General features: G+C 44.7%; 1 protein-coding gene across 1 annotated transcript; it reads right to left on the bottom strand.

Annotated features, from left to right (window-relative positions):
- On the bottom strand, window positions 1,211–14,771 carry LOC8063411. Its single transcript, XM_021462404.1, has 16 exons — window positions 13,373–14,771; window positions 11,891–11,975; window positions 11,730–11,792; window positions 11,424–11,581; window positions 10,891–10,966; window positions 10,746–10,805; window positions 10,432–10,539; window positions 9,697–9,902; window positions 6,322–6,883; window positions 5,118–5,209; window positions 4,704–4,854; window positions 3,356–3,487; window positions 3,104–3,253; window positions 1,983–3,026; window positions 1,721–1,887; window positions 1,211–1,622 (listed from the first exon to the last, which is right to left on the bottom strand). The coding sequence occupies exons 1-16, from the start codon at window positions 14,575–14,577 to the stop codon at window positions 1,487–1,489; spliced, it is 4,395 nt and encodes a 1,464-aa protein (XP_021318079.1). The 5' UTR covers window positions 14,578–14,771; the 3' UTR covers window positions 1,211–1,486.

Below are 15,189 nucleotides of genomic sequence, written 5' to 3'. Positions count from 1 at the left end.
CCCTGGCGGAGTCCTCGCGCATAGCACACTCTTCTCCCTGGAGCACCATTTAGCAGAATCTTGGTACTAGCTGTCGCTAATATGGCTGTTATCCAGTCTGTCCATCTTCTCCCGAAGCCCATGTGTTACAATAATTCAAGCAGGAAAGTCCATGCCACGGTGATTTGTTGTGAGAGATACTGTTGGCTGACTGATAGAACTCATACGAACATGCTTGTGTGATGCCGGCCTGCCCCGGACAGCGGGAGGCTGACGGATTGTCTCAGCCCCGCGCGCCGTGCCGGCCAGACATCTCGCGCGAGCAGGCCTCCGCCCCTGTCATCGACCGGGTGGAACAGCGAGTCGGTGACCTCGTCTGCCGTCTGTCGCGGACCGCGGCGGCGCGTCCGAGCACAACGAACTCGCGGTGGGCGCGAGTACGGTTTGCAGGTTATAAAATGGCAAGTCCTGAAAGTTCATTGGCTTTGCCGTAAATTTATGGGGGAAAGATCTACTGAACTTTTGCAGTTGCTAATCTAGCCTTTTTCTTTTGGTGGGTGTGCTCATCTGGCCCCATCCTCTGATTCTTTCTGAATGCATCTCAGCATCTGATTCATGTGCCACATTCTTACTCCCTCTCCCATATGTGCTTTTATGCCCTTTTTTTTCCAATCAGTCTTCTATCTGTTTTTCATTAAGAGAAAGAGGGGGAAAAAAGTCAGAACATAGATACAAAGGACCGACAAGTAATTTTAGAATTACTAGCCAGAACCCGAAACCACAAACAAAAAGCAAGAATACATGAAGGTGGAGACCCACCACCTCAGGTCTTGTTTGGATGTTGTCGTATTCACCTCAATCCACATGTGTTGAAGTAGATTGAGGTGGAATTTAGTTCAAGTTACACTATAACCTACCCCAACACATGTGGATTGATGTGAATCCAACTACATCCAAACAAGCCCTCAATACGTAGGTTCTCCACTGTGTTCAGTGAGTGTGTATTTGAGCTCAACTGTATCTTTAAGAAAAACTGTGCAATACTCATGAGGGCTGTTTTGGCTAGCTTAAACACCTGTTCTTTTTACCAAAAGAAAAAAATGCTAACCTAAGCAACGCCATGATCTCTTGGTTTGTGCAAGAAATGGGTAGTGATGACTTCAACACAACGCCGTTCCGCTTTTGAACCACTGTCTAGGTTTAAACGTCGGAGGTTGAAAACTATACTTTAAAATAAACCTGCCCGCACCAACGTATAATTTCACGTTGAAAGATCTCAATTAACCTCTATACAATTGTACAAAATTTGTTCGATTATTTGCTGTAATTTATCACCTATATTATATGATATGATATGGCTATATCGTTCTGTACATGAAGAATGCAGGGTACTGACTTTAACTTTAACTGGTGACTCGACAAAAATTATCCAGATTCTGTTAAGCCGCTGTAAGTAGACTGTGCTCTGTCTTCCAGGCAGCGTGCGCGACCCACATCCATCATCTTGTTAAACCTTCAGCCATCCCCCAGGATACACATCATGGACATTTTCTTTGTCCATGTTCTTGGCCCTTGAGTTGCTCCGAACTGATTTTTCTGAAAGAGATGGTATAACTGTCGCAAAGCTTCTTTCCTTGCTTCTTCTGCAGCAGTGCGGCACTAGTGGATTACAATATCTTAGAAGATCTATTAGTGTTACTTTGCAGCGAATTTGAAAAGCAGTGCTAACATGATAGCGCACCTGAGATGGATCATGAAGAACACTGCGCCAGCAAGGGTAATTCCTCCAGCAACCGACTTCAGAACCCCTTTCCCTGATTTGGGGACATCATCTTCAGGCCTTCGAGTGACGCTATCCTGAGCTATATCTTCTGCTTCCACTGGTTTATCAGTGGATTCGGAACCGTCCTGCATGACAGAGGAATGTTAGGAACACTTTTGTGTGCAGGAACCAGGAAGCATGATTATAGGAGTGACATGGACTTCAGCATAACAGGAGTCACCATTTCATTCCTAGTGCTGACTTCAGGATTCAGCTCCCGGTACGTGCTATCACTTGTCACCCCATCAGTCATATTTGGCTCTAGATTATTCACAGGGTCTTCGGAAACCATCGGCAATTTGCCACCCGTATTAAGTGTTGGGGTCAGTCCTGAGTATGATTCCGAGCTCAAGTCTGATGGCTCGCCATTTAATCCATATCTCGGTTCTTCACAACTTGAACACACAGACTCCCTATCACAAGCAAGGGCATCACAATGTTGAACTATGGTGCCAGTGTCCTTTTGGAGGTCACCTTCCTCTTTTTTTGGATGATCAGCTAATGTTTCCCCATTTTCCTGAATATAATGATCTAGAGACTTGGCATGCCCATCGTAAATCCTTTCTGAATCTGTGTCAGAATGATTGTTCAACTCCAAATAATTCTTGCCACTGTCAAACGCCAAATGACTGCTTGTGGAATCTGACTCTTCTGAACTTAATGAACATTTAGCCATTCTGGTTCTTGAACATTGGTCAGTTGCAGAATGAGTAGAACATGATTCTTTATTATGAATTAGAGGACTTGAATCCATGAACTCAGAGTCAATAACGCCAATGTTAAGTGATCCTGACCCCACTGATTCAGCTAGAGATTTTTCTTCATGCTTGTCATGTCCACTTTCTCCATAGCCTTCACTTTCTTCGTTGGGGGCATGGGCATCACTAAATTGTGGAAGCACGGCTGCAAAATTATCTTCATCAACTGAGTCCTCAGGTTCTAGAAGAGAGAGTTTGATGAACTCAGAATCAATAACGCCAATGTTAAGTGATCCTGACCCCACTGATTCAGCTAGAGATTTTTCTTCATGCTTGTCATGTCCACTTTCTCCATAGCCTTCACTTTCTTCATTGGGGGCATGGGCATCACTAAATTGTGAAAGCACGGCTGCAAAATTATCTTCATCAACTGAATCCTCAGGTTCTAGAAGAGAGAGTTTGCTTTCTGCTTCATCAGAGTCATAATGTGTGTCCTCGTGCTGGTCGTTCTGCCCTCCAAATATTATCTGAGAAAAATATATATTAAGTGAATAACATTAAGCACAAGTGTGGAAATACAATTAACCCATTCCAAGACCCTTGCCTGCTGCTGTAGTGCTTTAGAGCCGGCACGTGGACTGTATCCACTTGAACTGGATGAGCTGTATTGTGGCTGCTCCAGACTTCTACGAATACCTCCAACAACATAGTTTGGCATGGATATTGTGTAGGTGACTATATCAAAATCAGGCACCTATGATCACAGAGAAGAGACACATAAATTAAAGTTATTACAGTAGGTAAGTCACTGAAAAATGCATTTCTTAAATATGCTTAGTAAGAACCTAGGACTTACATTTAGGTGCATGATGTGAGACTTTTTAGACACTGATCGTATGCATATACAGACTTTCCGAACATTTCTTTTTTCGACCACATCAGAAGGGGTAAACAGATCAATTCCAGCCAACCCAAGGATTTGACATATCTGAAAAGAACAGAGATTACTAATTATCAAGCAACCGTTTCAGAAGAAATGTAGACTAAGTCAGTAAAGTATATATGTGACCGCATCATGCTTCAAGCCTTTTAGTATCAACCAAAGCTGTCAATGTAGCATAGGAAGAAAACACAAATACACCCACACATCTATGCCTGCCATGCTTCTAGGTCTAGATCGTGGGTAGAAGAGGGGGCCATTATCTTGCTGTAGTTAAAATTCCACCAGGTCCAAACTTCACCTAAAAGTTTGCCCTATGCAGGATTAGGACACTAAGCAAGATCCAGCAGACCAGCACCTATTCTTATCACAGAAACAATTTAATACGATTTACGTAAGTTACCACCTTCCGATCATAAGAGCATGTCATTTAGGACAATATTTAGTCAAAACTATTTGTTCAAAAAAAAAGTCAAAGCTTAAAAACTGCATTTAGCTTGAAAACATGTAGGTTATATGTGTAACTTGCAAAATCTCACAAATTTGAGAGACTTTAAGAATATATTTCAGAAGGAATTAGTGTCCAAAGATATGCATCAAAGATCGTGTAAAGTAAAATGAGACTAGTATTTTTACCAGAGGGAGTACAACTTTTTACTGGGAATTTGTACAAATTATAGCTGATCTAAAATAGGTAGACAACCTTGGAAACAAATAAAATCATTGAAGTTCACATCAAAAAAACAAAGATACACAGATTTGTTTCATTTTTTTGAGTGGAATGAACAGCAGGGGAGACCCCCACTGATAGACAGATTTGTAGCTATACCTAATGCTTATTCGATTCCATTGTAGCAATGTTAGTCAGTAGAGCATACATAACTCACAAGGAAGTAGCACAAAACACCATCTATAGACTATAGCAGATTCAATACTGGTTTTTAGAACTCTTCATGCACAAATATTGGCAGAGCATTTCATGCATCACAGACAATTTACACTGATCATCAGACTGGCTACTTAAAATGGAACCCATGCTAGAAAAATGCTTCACATGTGTTCGAGAAAAAAAAAAAGCTTCATTCAAGCTCCTCTGATGGGAAAAAAATGTTTTGAAGGATTTATATACAGTTCATTTTTACCAAATTAATGCACTTCAAGTTAACAAAAACCTTGAACACATGAAGTTAAAATCAAGACTTTCGCTCAAACAGATATTAATAGAACTAAAGCATCTAGAGGGAAAATATGCAATGATCCATACCTTTAGAAAGGAGTCAACTTTTGAATAGGGCATGTATTTTCCACTGCTCCTACCAAAGGATAGTCTCTCAAAAATATAAACTTTTGATTGTTTCAATTGTTCTATGTTCTTTTTCAGTAACCTTTTCCATATTATCTTGGAAACTTGAAACCTAACAGCACAAATATAACAGGTGAGAAGAATATAATAAATATCAGACAGAAGTACACAATTAATCATAAAAAGTTCCATTCTTTCAGAAACCATTTATCCTAGGCAAGTAGACACTTGCAAAGAGACAAAACTATCTGAGCAAAAATATACAGATCAGTGGGAACCAAGATTTCTGTAGCTACACCAAATCCATATGCATGGCACACACGTGCTAATTACTTTTGTTCATGCAGGGAGACCTCATGAAGAAACTGATCTTACAGTAATTCTCCGTCAGCAAGAAGATCAGCAACTAAAGTGTCTTCATCAAACCTAACATGTAGAACTTCTCCAAGCCAGATTTTTGTTTGTGTCTGAAACAAAAGTGAAAATAAATAGAGATGTAAAACTAAGTAAATGATTAAATAAACTAAGATAGCACGTGTAATCTCTGGTTTACAGAAGCAGGATAACTAACAAGTTTTCTTTTGAAACAACAACTAACGAAATGTTTGTTTTGCATGAGGACAGTGCCAACAAAAAGGTGAAAGCAAACACTATACTTCCTAAGAATAGTTGCATATCCAATGCATTTTATTTATAAACCGTAGCAATTGAATCGGCTATACCTCACTAGATTGTATTGTGTTTTTAACAAAACTTCACAGATTTAATGGAATGTATATAGCTATATATCATCTTTATTCATACGAGTTTAATGCATGAATGCAAATACAATGTTTGAGAAACTAAGACATGTTGGAGAACGAAATTACACTGCCCAATGTGTCCTGTAGTATTGAAGTAGCTATACTTGGCAGGGACCATTTGTCATGCCCTTGTCTTAACTTTGTCAGGAAGAGATTGGATCACATCGATGTGATATTTTGGTAACTCTATTGACACAGAGAAATGGTCCAGCAAGCATAGGCCATTGACATTAGCCACGACTAAACATGGCAATAAAAACTATGAAAGAAATTCTACGACCCACTGATTGATCTGAAAAACATTAGTTTTAACAGCATCATATATCTAAGACACATAGTCCCAAACTCCCTGCACGGTCTAATTTTGCCACAATTTCAATGTCTGGAGACATGCAACTGCAAGTACAAACTAGTACTCTACAGTAGTCTAACCAAGTCTCAAATGCCACAAACCCAGCCTAAATGAACCTCATATGAGAATTCAATCGATCGGCAAGTATTTAGTCCATGTTGCCCTATTAACTACTCCGTACTTAGTAATACAAAAAAACTCGAATTCATCAACAAGGGATTCTGATATAATATCTGGCGTGCGAACCCTTTGAATCAAGAGCGCCGCCACGAAGGACAGTGTCCGTCAGCAAGCAAGGCGGAAGCCACTCCACTAATTAAACCGCGGGGGGGCGGAGGTCCAAGCAAGCACACACTCACTGTTCCATTAGCTCCCTGTTCCCCCAAAGAACCCCAACCAGACAGAAAAAGCTTCGGGACCTCACCTGCAGGAAGGCCTCGTCGAGCTCACGGAAGGTGGACGCGGACGACGCCTCATCCACCCGCACCGCCCCCTGCTGCCCCTGCAGCTGTGCCCTCCTCATCCCGCCTCCTCCTTCTCCATCACCGAATGTCACGTCACCCGGTGCCCGCCGCCCGATGACGCTCCAGCTCAGATCCTCGTGCGCCCCGCCGCGCGCGGCGTGCAAGCTCATGGCTCCCGAGGTCTCGGTCTGCCTGCTGTTTGCCAGTACTACTAGTTTGCTACTACTGCACTTCAGCGGCGGAGGGAGGAGGATGCGTGAGCATGCGTTTGCGTTTGCGTCGCGGGGGGGTGGAGTGGAGCCGTGGAGGCGAGGCGGCAGCCGCGTGTCGGGCGCTGCGCCGGAATAAGCGCGGTGCGGCTGCACCTGCGCGCATTTACTCGCGCAAATTTCTCGCGGCGAATGACGAGGACATGATTGGATTTTTCCCGTGCGGGAGCCGAGACCGAGAGCGAGAGGAGCAGAGGCCGGGGCGCGCTCGGCGCTCCCGCGGTCCCGCCCGCCTCCCGGACACGTGCGCTCGTTTTAATTTCTCAGCGGTGTTTGGCCGTGCGCAGCGCAGCAATGCCGACTAGCGCGCGTCGGTGACGGTCAGTCAGCGAGCGGCACACGAGCGCTCGGGAGTGGGACTCAGGAGCTGAACCGGACAAAGCCGCGGGACGACAGGGACCGGGCACGAGCTGTGGACGTCCGATGCGCCATCTGGTTCGTGTGGCTCGTGGCTGGCCGGGGAACTGGCATACCGTACGGGATTGCGTTAGACAAACTCTAACGACAACGCCTTAAACAAAGAAGACGAAAATTTCATTACAAAAAGTTATTGAGCGGAGAAAAACAGATGGCCTACATTTTGTATCCAAAACCTTTAACAATATAGACCACATCAACGAGTGCGTAACTTAGCTAGATTTCTGAGGAACCTACACACCTTGTGTTGAGTCCTTGATTTAATACGTGTTCATATTTTTTTCTAAATCTAATCTAAAATTTAATATCGTTATTTCTTTAATGATAGCTATATATTCCCCAATAATGAATTATCTGTGGTGCTTTTACCAATCTCGAAAACTCATAGCTAAGTCTTAGTCTTTTGAAGATGTGAGTGCAAGTGCATATAGAATGTTTTGCATCTCTACTGTGTGTGTAGGCCTCTATTGTCAACATTCTTCATCGCTACCACACACAAAACGCGAAAATGACACATCATTTACCCTCCCCCCCCCCACACACATCCTAATAAAAAGTAGTCATAGACTACTAATGAATGTTTAGTTGTTATTTTGCCTTCAGTTTCTATACTAATCTACATAATTATTTCCTATATAGCATACTAGAAATAAAGTATTTAAATGAATTGTCCTTTAGTAGAGTCTACTTTATATTTGTTGTTGAGTCTTTTAGGTATTAATTAACACTGAATTTGCAAATTAGTGACTGATTGCTCTAGTATGTGTGTACAAATTGATCTTTATAAGGTAAATTGGTCCCTCCTAAAATATGTTGCTAGCTCCGCCACCGCCCTCTTGCCACCCTGGTCAGCCACATAGCCAAACACGGTGGTTCAGTCCAGCAAGGGGTGGCTTAGGCTTCATTAGGAAGGACTAGGGTTTGACCAAGGGCGACGTACGTACAGAATGGAACGATAACAAATTTAGGCTAGTGGTTCATGGTACTGTTGGACATCTGTTTTCTTCGAAACAAACCAAAATAAGTTTTTGAAATCTTTGTTCTAAAAACATCCTTGGAGATGCATCTCAAGTTGTTCTAGCCCTTTCTCTCCTCTATTTGATTTTCTCTTTGTCCATTGGCCCAGCTCATCACCATTGGGCTTCTTTCCATAAGTGGAGCTAGCTAGGTGGACATGTGATCTATAGATCATCCCAAAATTTAATCCAAAGTTAAATTATAGTAGATGCTCTCTAAAATTATGAAAATTGCACATAGATTACTTCTTAATTTGATTTTATATCTACAAGAGACCACCTTTTTCTAGATCCTAGCTAGGCCTATGCTTCTTCCTCTTGCTGCAAAACGAGAGCACCAGTACTTCCTCGTCCCATATCATTTCGCTGTAGTCTATTCTTGCATACACTAGCACTACAACTTACAACTTGTCCCATCTCAACGCGCATGGCACCATCTTCAACTACTTGGTTGTCCGGTCGACACACACAAGCGTGCCCTACCACCGGTGTTGTAACTGCTCCACTGCTCTGCGTCACAACGCTCATGCTCGGAAGCGTAGTCGTGACACGATTGCCACTACTCGTCAACCACACTGCATTGGTCCTCTGCTGCCCTGCACCTGACCACAGCCGAGTGGCGCCTTGCCCTTGCTCCTGTCCAGGCCGATCCTTTGCCGGCAAAGCCCCGAACTGGGCGCCCTCAAACCGCGCACCACAGCTACCCCATCCTTGGCTTCCCACGCTGCTCTTGTTGCCCTGCAGGCTGCTGCACCGCCCAGCGCAGCTCGCCGCTCCGCCTATGCCGCACCTCGCCTTGCCTAGCACCTCTGCCGTCGCATAGCATAAGCCACCGGCCAGTCTCTCCCCGGTCTTGTCCGAGCCTCAGTGCGGCTAGGCTGCCGGTGGCCTGCCATCAACAGGCCGCCGCCGCCGCGGTGCCTATTGCCGGCCAGGAGGCCACGGTCTCCTCGCACCTCCGTTATCGCACTCGCCTGTCGCCTCTACTTCTGCACCCATACACCCGATGCATGCGACCACCACCGATCTACGAGTTGTTATGGCACTGATGAAGTGATGAGTTCATGTAACATGACATAAGCAGCAGATGATAGAACTGGATAACAGAGTAATCCCGTAGATGATAACATCAGAAAAAACCAGTTGCGACAAAAAAAAGAAAAAAAAAACAGGAACAGCAGGGGACTCAATGCTCCGATGCTTTTCGAGCAACAAACCATTAATATTAAGTAAAGAATGGTGATATCAATCATTCACAAACATCAGCTAACCCTACACCAGAGGCAATTGCAACCCTTTTTACCTACAAAGTGTACACAAATCTACGTAATAACCAGGAAGAAAACCCTTTGCCTAATCAACACCCAAAGAATACAAAAACACAGAGCCAATGCTGCCCACCAACCCTACGGACTACAGATACTAAACTACACCCTAAATAAGCCCACATAATTCCATTCTGGAACCAGTAGTGTAAATCATAAAGATCTGCAAAGCATAGATGCCCATCAGTGTCAGCCTTAAAAGCTGAGTGTTTGGAAGCTTGATCATTCCCCTTGTACAAGGGAGAAACTTACCAGCACGTGACCTGAAAGTTGGCCTCACAACAAGAAACACCCCACTATATCAATACTATAATCTGATGGCTGGGGGAGATGCAGATTCAAATGAAGCTCGCAGTGGTCTGTTAACAAATGGGTGCTCCAAAAGTTGTGATGCAGAAGGTCGGCTCTCAGGATCAACTCTTACACACTGGCCAATGAAATCTTGTGCCTCCTTCGACAGATAGTTGGGAATAGTAGGCTGTTCCCCTCTTCCAATCATGAAGAAAGCATTTGTCTACAAGTAAAAAGGAATATTATAGAGACATGCTGACAGCTGACCAATACTGAGCAAACTAGGTTACAGCTTCCAGGGAGAAGCATATTATATATATAATGATCTCATGCACTAGTAAAGGCGCTATATTCTCAATTTCTCACACAAAGTGATCAAATCAAGGAAAAGACTTGACTGAGACAGAAGGAAGCCCATCTTCGTAGGATTACAAGAGATACAAGGTTGCAAGGAAAACAAACAATGACTTTCTCAATAGGCTTGACTTGACAAAAAAAGGGCCTTAAAAAGACTGAAAAGGGAGGAAACTTTTGACATTCTAGTGTTAATTTATTGCTGAGTCTAATAGAGGGGGGCAAAAATCTTTTCACCATAACATAACTTCTAGACTCTACTCGACCAAAATTTCAACATTCTAGACATTAGATAAGGCCAATACAGTAAACAACATCTTAACATGCAGGTATTTGGAAGGTAACCAAGGTATGAGTAACTTAATGTCTGTAATATGGAAAATCAAAACATGACATACCCACTCGACATTAGGAAATGGTATTTGCCGGGTTAGCATTTCCAACACGGTGCAGCCAAGGCTCCATATATCAGCTGAAGGCCCATACATCTTTTTTGGATTAATAACCTGAAAATGAGAAGGTAAGTATGTTCCAGACAAGAGATACACAAGTATTATCTTGTGAAAAATAACATCAAAATAGATAGTTTTCAATACAAAGAACGGCAGTCACACAAAAGTAATAAGAATGCTACTGGGCTATTGCTGATTTTCCATTGGTTTCTTGATTTTTTGCAAGAATGCTACTCAGAATGTTAAATTGTAACTTTTACCTCAGGTGCCATCCAGTAAACACTTCCTTTGCATGACCTTAGCATATTAATTTTTGACATCTGAAACTTGAACAAGAAAACTACAGCCATAAGACAATTTGACACTGAGAACATGGAAATAATGTGCACAAAGACGAAGGCTAACCTCCTTTGCCAATCCAAAATCTGCAAGCTTTACAGATCCATTTGCATGCACCAATATATTGGCGCATTTGATATCTCTGCATATGAAGCAATTGTTTCAGCTGAAAAAATTACTGAGTCGAATGGAAGGATCATGCAGACATATCCATGCCCCACAAAAGTAATGAACAACATTAATATAATGCACTACCTTTACTAGTTTACAATTATCAGTATCAAGTTTTAGAATTATCCAGGATGAACAGATTTATTTATTTATGAAACCTCCATGACTCTACGGTGTATGACTGCATGGCACACTCATAAAAAGGTGGACCAGGGCAATAGGTAGTTCTTGAAGTAGAGATGGGAAAATAGATTTGTTTCCCTGAATATACAATTGACAGCAGAATAACACATGAGCTAAAAACCATCTTTTCCTCCCTCACATTACACTTTGTTGGACATAAGATTTAGAAAACAAGCTGTTACCACTACATCATTGAAAACGTTAAATTATCCCCATAAAGTATTAGATGTCGGGCAGTTTTGTACCTGTGGACCACATTTCTCTCATGGAGATAAACCAATCCATTAAGAATCTGCCTTGTGTAAGCAGAGACTTGCGATTCTCGTAGTTTATATTTTTGATAGAGGGATGAAAGAGATCCTTGTGTGACAAGCTCAATAAAAATATAGAGTTTGGATTCTTCCTGCATTGAAACATAAACAGATCACATGAGTTCATCAATATCAAGACATGCATATAAAAGAGGGTGCAAATAGCATAATAATCAGCTAAACTCAATCGTCTCTTAACTAAATGAATAAACAGACAATATTAAAAGAAGAGCACAGTACCTTGTCAGTTCCATAATACTGGACTATATTTTCATGTTCAAACTGACTGAGGAGTGCAATTTCCTGAAAAATACAAAACACAAAATTAGAGCTGGCAACTAGTGAGAAATGTAGCCTAACCAACAACAGATGATATTATAAGATTAACCAGCAGCTATAACCTGCTCAAGTGCAACAATAGATTGTTGTGCATTGCTTCCTTGGTCAAGCAAAGATACTTCCTTCACAGCAAAAAACGCACCCTCACTGCAGATTCATTGCCATAAGTTTAAAATATTTTCTAATGGAGCAACAAAATGAAAAGCACACTTTACACTATTCCACTATTCCAAGTGGTGTTTGACTTAAATTCTATAATCAGGTATTCAGGTGAAAGATGTCATGATGTGGGTCAGCCAGGGATTGCATGGTGACCAGAGGGGGCACAAGGATCAGCGAGGAGCAGCATGCGGATCAGCATGCAGGGAAGGTGAGATTTAGGGGATTTATGGGAGTTATGGAGTTTATTTCCCTTTATTTAGCAGGCCAAGTGCCTATAAAATCCATGTACCAGCCCTCATTTGAACCAAGCAATGAAGAACAAACAATCCAATTATCCCCAAATACTCTAGTCTCCCTCTACGCCAACTTTGTCCGGCCTTCCTTCTGGCAATGATTATCCCCCCAACCCCCAATGATCTAAGGTTCATAACAAAAGACATTCTCAATGACACTCCTAAGAATATTTTTGAGCTGAATCAGTATTGAATTTGTACCCACCCACCCAGAGACGACTAGGGACAACCGAGAGCAAAGGATCACCTGACCCCATGAATTGCATTTATTGATAATCAGTTACAGTTACTACATCTCCAAAAGGTTGAGATTTTCAACTACAAAGATCCTTTTCAGGACAAGTTACCATGAAGTTTACTGGAGCATTAGCAGGTTACTCATGGCAAAGAGTTGGAAATCAATAGATAAGGGTCTGTTGTGAAAATACTTGTTACCAAACAAATCCAATGGTGCCATAAGCTCACAACTATGAAAACCCATGCAAATCATAAATATCAATATTAGCATTTGTTCAGAAAAATTATAAACCAACATATGACAAATGTGGTGTGTATTGACTATTGAGACAGGACAGACCAAAGGGCAACACTCTGCCTATTATGATATGTTGGTCAGTGCATTCTTAGTGCTTTGAAATAAAAGGGGGTTAATAAAAATATATTTTGTTAATCACACCTTCGTCTTTGTTCAAAAGGTCAGTTTGAAGTCTGCTCTCCTCTCTATAAGTAAAATATATCCGTTCAACAATGTGGAAACTTTGTGACCCACATTCCAATTTCCTTGATGAGCTATGAAACTTTAGTTTAATTCAATATATGTATCAAATAAATTGCGAAAATATAACGTCTCGTTCAGTACCTAAATCATTACTGGAGGAAAACTCAGGAACCAAATGAAAGAGATGTTCAAGCTTATTACAAGGGTCTATTTGGACTAAGTCTAAATAACAGGACAACTTATAAAATATGCCTATATTAGACCAAAGGCTGCCGTATATTTTGCGGTGACTGATGAGTAACACTGTAACAAAGTAACTACGCAAACAAAATGAGCTCACAGTAATATTATTCAAAAGCACTGGCACTTACTCACTGATCCCCTCATACACCATCCCAAATGAGCCGCTTCCCAGAAGAGCACCACGCATCCATGACTTGATCTTACGCTTGAACTTGCCATTCGGTGATATGATGAACATGGCCTCTGTGGTTGTACTGGACGCGTCATCATCATTCGTTGTTGACAATGAAGAAGTTCCAGTGAACCCCTCGAAGGTCTCCCCTATCCTCAACTCTTTCAGCTCGCCCTCCACAGCTGCCACCCCATCCTCAACCTCATTCTCTTCTTCTGTGTCCGAATTGCAACGAGTGTCCACACGTTCTCCCAGTTCACTTCCCTGTTCCCTGGGAGCAAACGACTGCACAATGTCCCAAGCGGACCCAGTCATGTAATCGTCAACGAAGGACCTCCTCACCGGCGGAGGAGCGAGTGCACCAATTGGCGGAGGCGGGGAGAGTAAAGGCGGCCGTGCCCCCCGTATCCCTACCTCCCCGCCTCCCCTCCTTGGCGAAGGCAGGGGCAAATCCCCGGCGGGAGCCACAACTGCAACGGCAGGGGCAGCCTTTGGTGACTCCTCGGGCGCCGCAGCGGTAGGCTCCTCCGCCGAGTCGGTGGTGGTGGAAGCGGACGAAGAGTGGAGTGACTCCTCAGGAATGGGGGCAGGGACGGAGCGAGTCGGCGGAACATCGGGCGCCGAGACCGCGCGCGCAATTGGCGAGGGTTCGTCGGCGGGTGTGGACGGGTCGAGGCGGGAGCGCGGGAGGAGGTCGGAGTTAGACCGCGACTTGCGCGCCTCCCAGGCGGCGACGGGGACGGCGAAATCCTCGGGCCCCGAGAGCCCCAGGCTGCGGCAGAGCTCGTCGACCTCCCCCTCCACGCTCCCGCTGATGCGGAGGTCCGCGCCGGGGGCAAGGTCTAGGGAGCGCGAGGGCCGGAGCCCCGGCGAACGCTGCTGCTGCTGTTCCGCGGAAGACGAGGACGACCACGACGCGCCCACCGACGCGGACGCCCTCGCGCCCGCGCCCGCCTCGTACTCGATGCGCTTCACCGCGTTGCGGCGATCCAACCGCGGGCTCCGTCCGCGGCTCCCGCTCCCGCTCCCACTCCCGCCGCCGCCGCGGCTGCTGGAGTCCATGGAGGCGTCCGCCCCGCCGCGGCGGCGGCTGGAGGAGGAGGACGACGACGAGGGCGAGCCGGAGGAGGAGGAGGACTGCTTACGGCTCCACGAGAACATCTGGATCCATACGAGGAGCGCAGCTCAGACCTACTAAAACCTGAGCTCCATGGGAGCGCGTCGGAATTCGGACTCGATTTCGCACCCGCTGTTGCGCCGCAGCATCGGGGAAGGATTGGGGGCAGGAGCTCGGCTGCTTGCGGGAAGGCTATGGCGTGTGCCGTGGCGTCGTGGTGGGAAGTGAAATTTCCCTTTACAAAATACACAGGAGGCTGAGCACGCTTTTGGGTCTATGCCAGGTTGGCCTACAGTTATGCGGGGCCCAGTGTAAGAGACGTGGAGGGTAGCGGCTGGCTGTTCCGTGGGTGGGTTTAAGGAAGTGGCGGAGGACTGGCCGGACGCGGGTTGACTGCGACGACGAAGCGGTGGTGCGGTAAAGAAGGGGTCGGGTCGGACCCACGTGGGGCCCGGGCGTCAGTGGAAGAACACAGAGTAAATGGCTGCCGTTGGCGTGGATGTGAGGTCAGTGTGGGCGGGGAGCGTGTGAACGGGGCTGCTGCCTGAATGCCTCATCCTTCGCGCTGTCAACGGCTGTGGCGCGCACGCGCACGGCGCACGGCGGCGGTTGCCGGTGAGGCAGGCAAGGAAGTTTGGAAGGAGCAAGGCTCCGGC

Source organism: Sorghum bicolor, chromosome 1 (assembly GCF_000003195.3).
Source record: "Sorghum bicolor cultivar BTx623 chromosome 1, Sorghum_bicolor_NCBIv3, whole genome shotgun sequence".
In the NCBI taxonomy this organism is placed as follows: domain Eukaryota; kingdom Viridiplantae; phylum Streptophyta; class Magnoliopsida; order Poales; family Poaceae; genus Sorghum; species Sorghum bicolor.
This window is presented reverse-complemented; position numbering and strand designations above follow the sequence as displayed.

What these genes read in the sequence shown, in the direction of transcription:
- LOC8063411 (XM_021462404.1), bottom strand. Translation starts at nt 14,577, where the DNA reads ATGTTCTCGTGGAGCCGTAAGCAGTCCTCCTCCTCCTCCGGCTCGCCC. An exon ending in ATTTTGGATTGGCAAAGGAG is followed by an intron (nt 10,806 to 10,890) that starts GTTAGCCTTCGT and finishes TTCAAGTTTCAG; the next exon opens with ATGTCAAAAATTAATATGCT. An exon ending in TCAGCACTAGGAATGAAATG is followed by an intron (nt 1,888 to 1,982) that starts GTGACTCCTGTT and finishes TCTGTCATGCAG; the next exon opens with GACGGTTCCGAATCCACTGA.